General features: G+C 37.8%; 1 protein-coding gene across 3 annotated transcripts in view; it reads right to left on the minus strand.

Moving 5' to 3' along the window:
• Positions 1-7291: 7291 nt before the first annotated feature.
• PTP4A1 (protein tyrosine phosphatase type IVA, member 1) overlaps positions 7292-10104 on the minus strand; it is a 6975-nt gene continuing 4162 nt past the window's right edge. For 2 of the 3 annotated variants that reach the window (XM_010139699.1, XM_010139701.1), the window contains 2 exons: positions 9782-9856; positions 7292-8913 (listed from right to left, as the gene is read on the minus strand). In XM_010139699.1, coding sequence (XP_010138001.1) covers positions 8796-8913; positions 9782-9856 — 193 coding nt within the window. In that variant the 3' untranslated portion in view covers positions 7292-8795. The remainder of the gene's footprint in view (positions 8914-9781; positions 9857-10104) is intronic. The other variant, XM_010139700.1, reaches the window with a different exon arrangement.

A 10104-nucleotide genomic window follows, 5' to 3' on the forward strand; every position in this document is an offset into this window, starting at 1 on the left:
CTCACCGGAACCGGTCTCCGCAGCTCACCGGTGGGGTGTTCCGGGCACCCTCGAGGAGTTTCGGGGCCGAAACAGTGAGAAGCGCCTGATGGCGACCACGCGGCCGCAACTAGGCGGCCCGGGCCATGTGTCTGACAGCCCTCGGCCTTCGGGTCGGTGGAGGGTGGCCGGCATGGCCTGCGGCTTTTCCTCTTAACCCCACGGTTCAGCGGACATCGAGGCGCAGGCCGCTACCCCAGGTGAGGCTGGCCGGCCCGGCACTGTTCTGACGGTGCGTGTGTAATTGTGCGGCTTTTGCCTGCAGCTGCCATCCTCGGTGCGGTGTGTGTTACACAACCTGCCTGTGGTCAGTCCGTCCTGTGCGCTGGCGGCCTTGGGCAGATTCCTTCCAACTCTCCATGTGCCAGGTTCGTCGGTTACTACGGGTGGAACAGGAACTGTCTCCAGAGTATGTCAGTCCCGGGGGCACATGTCTCATGCTGCCTCTCAGCACGAACGTTTTCTCCTTGGCTTTTTCTTTTCCTGGTAACAATTTCTCCATGTGCACTACAGGTACCCGTGGCACACATTCACACAGATCTCCAACAAAGGGAAGCTTTTATGTGTGAGTTTATCAGAACCTTCAGTAATTTAGTTTCTGCATAACATCAAGAAAAGAACTTTTTTTCTAGTTTGCATTATAGCATGAGTTAAATGCAACTTACATGATGCTTCCTTCAGGCTGATGGCTAGTATAAAGTGCTATACTGGGGAGTTACTGCATGTACCAAGTTTCAAATTGAGTGCACCCCCAAAAGAAACTGATTTTGAACATTATTTCTAAAAATAAAATTTAGAGTTATGTTCTAAATTACTGTATGTTAACACTGTCTTTACATATTCCTCATATTCTGTAATGAAATGCAAACTTTATTATGTCAGGTCAAAAAGAATAATACAAAGATGAAATTAAAATCGGTTTGTTTGGTGGGTTTTTTTTCAATTCTGTTTTGAATCTTTGAGAGACGTGTTCTCTAGGGCCTTCTGTGGTGCTATAAAGGCTGAAATACAGTAAATACTTTCATTGCTACCAACACAGTAAGAAAGGAGGCTTTAAACTGAAAGCATGGTAAGACAACATTTTCAGCCACTGCACAGAGTGGTTGCCACAAGATAGTAGTACCTTTGAAGCAGAGCAGAGCTCTTAACCCACTTGAAATTTTTTCTCTCTTAAATCACCTTTATGCAAATCACCGCAAGTTTTTTGTTTGTTTGTTTGTTTGTTTTTTCCAGTTTTCTTCCTGTGCTTTCTCAGTTTCAGGAATTCTCCAAGGCAAGCATCTTTAAAAAAATACTGCCTTCTTACAATGGCATGGAATTAAGCTACTGGGCTCGTTGCACTAATTTCTTCAAAGGCTTCTTAGGCACAGTCTTTCAGCAAAGCACTAAACCTCTGATATATCATCAATATACTAAGAAATAAAATTACTGTCTAAAGTGAAATTCAGTTAAACACATTTGCTTCACGCATGTTTTCCAGCATTCAGACCTTTTGATCTCATTACTTTTGACACAAGCAGCAAGCAAATCACTGCTAGTAGTGTGGTCATTTTTCATGGTCCTACTCCTTTCTTTACAGTTTGGAAAGTCTCATAACTCCAGTGACCCATCTCAGTATAATAGTGTTGATATACTTCTCTTTTGCCATGACCAACTCTGTGCCAGTCTTTTTATACTCACAATTGCCTGTCACTTACATAGTGAACTTGCCCACCTGTAGCACCTATGTCATGGTTTAATTTAACATAGAAAAAACCAAACCTACTGCAATGGACAATTAAATAGATCTTACAGAGATCTTAGTATATAGTAACAGATAAGCTGAATGCAATTACAACTGCACCATCTGCTATCTCTCCTAGCAATGTTTTTATCATGCCCTCCCTTTACTCAGGAGCTACTTGGTAATAGTCCAGATCTTACAAGTTGTTTCCATTGGAAAGCAACATATTTACTTTCAGGAAACTGTCAGCTTGTGCCCTGAACACAAGAGAATGCAGCAGTAGCAGAAGGCAGTTTCTTTGCTTGTAGTTGCAAGTCTTCTTTTCAGCCACAACTCCAAGAGGTTCCTCAGTTCTTTTCCTTAAAGCCTTACCCACCCTTCCATGTTTTTTTCTAAGTGGTAGTAGTGTAGATTATTGTGAACTAGTATCCTTAGCAAAATCTAACACTGTTAGGTCTTCAGATCTTTTCTATTTCTTATTATAAATGAAAATTCTTTGACTTTTTCAAATGTGGGACAATAACAGCCCATAATCTAATTTTATAATCCCAAATGCACATCTTTTTTATTAAGAATATCTGGTTTTGATACTGTTTTTCGTTTCATTGCCCATCTTCCCTCACTTTAGTTAGTACAGGAACTAACATGTTCAACTTTACTCACTTTCCACCAAGTTTAAGATAATTCTCGTTCCCCACCTAAAGACATGTCAGCAGCTGCCAGTCATTGGATGAAACAGCAGCTGCATGTCATACTCTAGAATGCAGCAGAAAACCATTGTTCCACAGGAGAAAGGAGCTGTGGCTTTTAAAATTAACAATACAGCTTGCTGAACAAAGGTGAGGTTCTGAAGACAAAGGATGTTTAGCTATTGACTGTTTGACGACAGGTAGATTTTAGTAGAGATGAAACATACTTATTAAGAATCCAATGGAATACACAGATTCAAGTTTGAAAAAAGACATTTCATCCCAGAAGACACAACAGAGTTGCAATTATTTGCAGGGATTTATGTAAACCAGTTAAAAAAAAAATCCACTAGTGAAGTTTTGGAGAGCTAGAGGAAAACAAACTACAATAGCTAGGACAAAAGAGGCCTTCAAGACTCATTTCCCGAACTAGTTTGGGCAGTTTCCTGTGGAACTGCTGTAATGTTACTAATCCTCTGAATACCTGAGATTTCACTCCAGTACTGCTTATGTTCTGTAGACACAATCATATGATAGTAAATGATAATAAAAAAACCCCTTTATTTTGAATAAATGCTCATTTGATACTTCTCAGGGCTTTTTTTTTTTTCCCCTGTATATGTAAGGAGAGATCTGAAACAGCATTTTAAGAACATTTTATCCATATCAGTAATTTTCTATATATATTCCTATAGCTTTCTTCATATACATTTTAGTGTATACTTTCCTTTCACAGGAAAGCTATGGAGCAAATGCTCCTGGAAGCCATGTCTAAGCACATGAGAAAGAAGGAATTGCGTACAAGCCAACTTGGATTTCCAAAGGTCAAGTTACGTCTAACCAAGCTGATAGCATACGATGAGGTGATTGTTTCAGTGGATGAAGGTAGAGTAACAGGTATCTGTCATTTATGTTGTGAAGCCCTACATTTGGGATATAATAGCCCATGCACCAGTACAGGCTGGTGCTCACCTGGCAAGAAAGGAGCTTTACGTAAAGGACCTGGTGGACAAATCGAATAGAATGATTGCATCAGAAAGGGAGCAGGTGGCAGGTCAAGGGAAGTGATTATAGACCACATCTAGAGTACTATGACCAGTTTTAACTCCCCAGGACAAGAAAATTATTGACAAACTGGAGTGAACCCTAGTGGAAGGTCACTGAGATGATTAGAGGCTTGAAGCATATGGCGTACTGAGTGATCTGTGTTTCTTCACCCTTAAGAGAAGGCTGAGGAGGGAATTTTACTGCTGTCAGAGCTACCTAGCAGGAGGATATAGAAGGGAAGGGACAAGCTCGCTTGGAAGTCACAGTGAAAAAAATGGGAGAAAAAGGCAAGTTGTATCCAGGAAAATCCTGACTAGCTACCAAGGGAAGAGTATTCACTAGGAGGGCAGTCAAACCCTGGAAAAGGGGTCTGGAAGGGGCTGAATTATCTCTGTCCTTAGAGATACTCAAAACTTGACTAGACAGGCTCCCACATCACCTCTTCTAACTGTGATGTTAGCCCTGCTTTGAGCACAGGGTTGGACTAGATCACCTCCTAATGATTTGTCCTATCTAAATTACTCTGTCTCTACATGGGACGACTAGCGAATTTCCTTCAAAAATATCCTACTGCTTCAACCCAGGAATATGTGATAATTCTCTCTAATTCCCTTCCTGGTCATGGCTCAGAACCTTCCAATTTTCTCCTTTTACACTTACAAGGGGGAAGGGCTTGCTATTTAATAGAACTTACTGAGACCCAAGTTTAAAGCGGCATACTTTGTGGTGCTGAAAGACAAGTGAGACAGGACTGTAAACATCAAATGCCATTAAATAGTACTTCTTTGTTTTTTCCAGTAAAGAAAATTAGGTACTGATTAAGAAGTCCAGAAGGGAGTTTTGAGGGCAAGCAGACAGCTGAAATAAAAATGGCCAGTATTTTCTGGACAGGGAAGATAGGTACAAAATAAGGAAGTCAAGGACTTGGGAGGCCAGGACTCTCAAGGTATGAAACCAGCCTTTCACAGCAGAGTTAACTGACACAGGTTACATATGTTGAGACTAAGTGTCTTCTACTATTTCTGTATTTCTGTGTTCAGCATTCCCACGAATCCAACACTGTGGTATCTGGTTTTCTTCAGCTACACTTCGAGAGGGCTCTTATTTGCATGAGAAACTGAAGCAGGCAACTTGATCTTCTGGCACTGTCCTTATCGTTTCTTGTCAGACTACTGTTTAACCACTATTACCTCATGAAGGTGTTTTTCACTGATAAATAACTTGTGTTGTTATTGAGATAATTATCAATGTATCGAGGACGGAAGGCATTGAAAATATGTCAAAATTAACAGCATTCATGCAGGCAATCATCAAAAGGAAAATAATGTCTCACTGTGGTTACCTGTAGCATAAATCCCTATTAATATAAATAAAATCAGGCTATAATTGTCAATGTTTATTTCACATTAAGAACAGGGTATGTCGACAGCAATACTCAGTACTTTATCTGATACTCTGAACTATTGCACTTAGACAAATTGAGATTTATTTAATCTCCCTGTAGATACCAACATTACAAACTGAATTTGCTCTCCCATGCTCCCTTCACAGACTATGCTGCCACCCCTAGAAAGCTCTTCCTATTTTAAGTATCTCTTAGCATATGACTACTTGCCTGAAGAGTGCAAAATCCCTTTCATTGAGCGTAAGGGAAGCCTCTACTGTATCTAAGAGTCTGTATTCTTTTAGCTGAATCCCTCACAGCTATTAAAAAAAAACCACACACCAAATTTCAGCCTGATTTAAAATTTGAATTCAACTTGCAAAGTATAACTATTCTTATTACAGTGAGATTGCACAAATACAAAAAGACAACATTGCAGATTTCTACGATCTCTGATTTGAGAACCTCCCCCATACTTACAGAAAATACTTGCTTAATGATAGCAAAATTCCAACAACTCTACTGGAAGTATCCAAAACAATATTTTAATTACTCCAATTATGTTGCACATATTTTTAAAAAATTGGAAACCCACTTATTAATGCTGTACGGTCAAGCACTCAATCTTAAAAAGTGATTCAGGTAAGGTCATCTGTGAAACCTTAGTCTGGCCCTCTCAAATACAAGTACCTAATTACACGATTCCCACCCTCCATCTCACTTTTAAGGATAAACAATGCTCACATCAGTGAGCAGTGCTTTTAATACAGAATTGCTCATTTACCTACTGTTTCTTCTGCAGTAACACAGAAGAGTCTGAAGTATTTTAGGTACTCAGAAATGGTTCAGGACTCTTCAGAAATATGTAGTATTACGTCATTTCATATATATGCAAGTACAGTATTTACAGACTTCAGCTGAAACTGACTGCTCAGCATTTTGGAGAATCAGATTCAAGAAAATCATGTTTAACTTTATACCTGATCCAGTAACAGATTCTCTTGTTTAACTACCTTCAGCAGAACAGTATTTCCCATAAATAGTTAATTTCTGCTAAAGATTCCTACTAAGGCTTCCTATAAATACCAACACCATTTACAAACCATACTTACCTAAGCCATTAGGTCCACATCAGGAAACATAAGTCTAGTAGATAACAAGAATTTGCCCATGGCACATTCTGCCACAAAATAACTCTTGAAGAAAGGACAGAAGTTACTTAGCCATTCCAAGCATCTAAAATCAGATGTAGCATTATGTCTTTCATGCCAGGGTTTAGTCTTCAGTAAAGACAGAGTAATTCCATCTAAGCTTTTCTTCCCTTTTCTTTATAAATTCATATAAAGTATACAGAACTCAACTTGCTTTATGTACTTCTATCTTATCTTCACATTTTGAGAAGGGTCAACATTTTAGTCCCTAAAACTTCCCAGTTAAGGAACAGAAAATGTCTTTTGACTTAGGGATCGATGTCTAAATGTGGGGACAGTTCAGAAGTTGACTTGATCTTTGCTTTAAACAGACACACACTCATTATGCAGTTTTTTCTCTTTAGAAATCTCTTTTTACTGAAATAAACTGAGCTCAAGCCCACAGTCAAGTTCAGAGAGTTCAAAGTCCAAGTTCCTGTCGCTAAGACATTAGAGCTCTCAAGCTAAACACAGACCTCCTTACCTGTGTAAATCCTGTGGAAACACAGGAAAATCTGATTTATGTAGAAAAACTGCACTAAAAATTAATTAAGTAAAAAGTTCACGAGGATTTTACTGGTAGTTGTCTTACAGATTCCTCCTAGTTCCATGAGTAACCAAATTAGCATTTTTAACTTGATTTTGATACTAACCTGTGTTAAACCAGTATTTACATCAGCCTGCTGTACTGCCAAGTTACAGAATTTTTAGGTTCTGTCTTTACAATTGTTCCTAAAAGTCTGGTCCATCTTGACAATAGAAACATTATTGACTTTGGATGTCATTCTAAAGGAAAAGACCAAGTTTAACTTCCGAAGAAAAGCTGAATTACGTAAGAGTTTATTTTACTGCTTTACAGACTTAAGCTAAATTTCACAGTAAGAACAGCAAATCAGCTGGCTACTAAGAGCATCTTCTAGTTCTCATCAGGAAGTTTGGTCACAGCTCTGGAAACCCAAGTCTTCATGCACATAATTTTGGGGATATTACCTGTTTGGACATAATATGATACAACGCCTCATTGTCAAGACTGAAGCTGTTTTGTATTTAAATTCTAATGCTACTGATAAGTGTACTCCAAGCTTCACTGATGCATATACTCTTTTGCATTTACTGCAAAGACAGCTTCAAGAACAATAAGCAAGTAAACCTACTTTAGTACTGGGGAAGGGAAGTCACAAGTAAGCTACGTAAAGAAATACGTCTGTACTTGCTACTATTAATTTTTGTGCACATTTATTTATGAGTAAAATAAAAAGCAAACATTACAGCAAAGGGGACATTCAGGCCCAAATTTGAAAAAAAAAAAAACCAAACCCAAAACCAGATGCCTAGATAGTTGCTGAATTTAGACACCTTGAGCTTGCCGACAAAGTGCACAAAAATAAGTGAAAGTCATGAGCATTTCAACAAACGTTGTAAGTGCATTTCAGTATTTATTTAGATGTTCAAGCTCTCGCACTAGATTTTACAAGCTGGTGAACACTGGCAAATTTATTTCTCCCACAGAACTATAACCACACATTCCCAAGACAGTATAAATATATGGTTGAACTAACATTAATACACATCACCATTTTATCAATTACATAATAAAACAAATTATCAAGTATCCAAATATTAAGTTACGCAGCTTGAAAGGCATACAAAATATTACGGAGGTCTGCCCAAGTCATAGCAGAAACTCAAGGAAGAAAAACAAAAGAAAAAAAAAATCACACTTTCAACAAAGCAATAGTTGGTAAACAACTGTCAATAGGTACAGTAAAATAAACAAGATTTTTCAGAAATTTTCTGATTAAGAATTTTTAGCTACAATAACAAAGCATTTCTACATTTTAAAAAAATATTTACTAAAGTAAAGGGCATATTCTATACTTCCTGCACAAGACAAAGGCAACATTTTACTAGAAATATTAAATAGCCCCTCCCAACCTTTTCAGGCTCTCTGTTATGTTGCACATGAAGTGCCAACATTAATTTTACTGTAAGGCTTTTTGTCTGGAGACATTAAAGACTTGTGTGCTTCCGTACAATTTAAAAGATTTTCTACATGAGTAACTAGAGAGTTATGATTTGTAAAATGAAGAGTTTCAGATAACAGAAAAGTACAGACACTGGGGTAAAAAGTTGCTGTAATTCATAGTATTAAAAAGACACACTGTGCAAATCCTGGTAATTCTAGTGCGATTGTGGGAGACAAAACATACAGTGAACAGGCAACACCTCCTCAGAGGCCATATTATTCAATAATGAAATGACTGTAATAAAAAAAAAAGATAGTAAGGTCCAGATAAGCTGATAGTTCTCACATCATTAGAGCTATGCTCATTTATATGGAAAAACCTGTAACTGATATGCTGGGTATTTTGGCACCTAATCTCACTAAAGATTGATTTATTACCCCAATTTTTAGTAGTTGAAGCTAGGTGGCTAAGACTCAATGGCATGCTTAAAGGGCATTTGAACTGGTAATTAATGAAAAAGGAGATAGCTCAGAAACAGGATACAGCAAAAACATTTACTGGGTCTCCAAACAGATTGATATTAATCTAAACATTAGGAGTTGCATTTCTACTAAGCCTTTTAGCCTATTAAATACTCCTAAGGAAGCTTCCTGTACTACAAAAAAAGAAAAAGTCAGACCGATGCTTTAGCATGTAGTCTGTTGAATTCTGTTTTCCAACCTCTATTCCCAAAGAAGTACTATAGGCTGTTGAGCTTTACTGAATACAACAATTATTTCGGTGACCATTGGAATCTTTAAAGCGCAGACGCATCTTGGGGCGGTATTTCTCCAGGTACAGAAGTTGCTTGCTGTTAAAAGCTCCACGCCGCTTCCTACATGGAGGACAGAAATATTTTAATTAGAACATGAATCTACTGCCAAGTGAAATAATATCAACAACCAGAGAAAAGTATTTTAGGTCACTGAAAAAAACCACCATTAAGTTAAGACTGTAACAAAAATAAGGATAATTAAAAGTTAAGTGCCAGGAAAGAAGGTGGTAGCTTCCTTTCACAAATACCTTGTATTTTTTTGTTGAGTGTCTGGAATATGTACTAGGCTTCCTAAACCTCACTTTGTATCCACCTGCTTGTTAAGATGTATAAGCTGAATTTAATTCTTTAATGGCTTGGCAATTATGCAGGAAGTATTTTGGAATTTTTTATATGAGCTGCTGCTTGAAACCTGAAAAATCAAGGCATTGAGACTAAAATTGTTCTCATCCAACTTACATTTATAAAGAAATACAAGGAAATGTTTTTCTTCAGTGGACAACCAGAAAAGACTAGGAAGAACTGTTTAGCACGCTTTGATCCAATACAGACAAAGGATCCACAAACATGAATGAGTGGTAGACTCAGCAGACAGAACCTAAATTTCAAACGTATTCTGCCCCTTATATACACAAATAAAAAAGAAAGCCCTGAAGATCTCACTGAAAGTTAGGTGTTTTGGTTTTGGCATTTTTTTTTTTTAAACTTATTTACTTAATTACTGGTTTCCACAGGAACAAAAAATACCCATCCCACAATCAAGTGCTACAACACTAACTGTATGCAGTATGTGTGTTAAAAAGTTCAGATGTACTAAATATCTTACCAAAAAAAGAGTAAAGAGACAATAGCATTCAGAATTTCCTTTAGTGCCCAAGGATATAGCAACATGTAAGATCTTGGAAATAGGTATTAGCTTCATACTTACTGTCTTATGAACTGCACTGCATCTTCATACTTCATTCCACATTCTATTAGTGCAAGAGCAACTAAGACTGGAGCTCTGGTAAAAAAAAGAATTCAGTTTAGCATTTACCACTGCTTACTTAGGCAAAAATTTACTTTCCCCAGTTCTCTTTTCTGTCCTTCTCTATCTAATGTTTCCTCCCCAAGGAAGCAAGAGAGATACAGAGATGGCATTTCTACATTAACTGAGCCATTATACCATCTGTTTTCATGCTGCATGCCCTCATTAAGGAAGGGGTTTAAATTAACTGGTAAACCTCAACTCTGTTCCTCTTACTTTAGGTG

Source organism: Buceros rhinoceros, unplaced genomic scaffold (assembly GCF_000710305.1).
Source record: "Buceros rhinoceros silvestris isolate BGI_N320 unplaced genomic scaffold, ASM71030v1 scaffold9357, whole genome shotgun sequence".
NCBI classification, from domain to species: Eukaryota; Metazoa; Chordata; class Aves; order Bucerotiformes; family Bucerotidae; genus Buceros; species Buceros rhinoceros.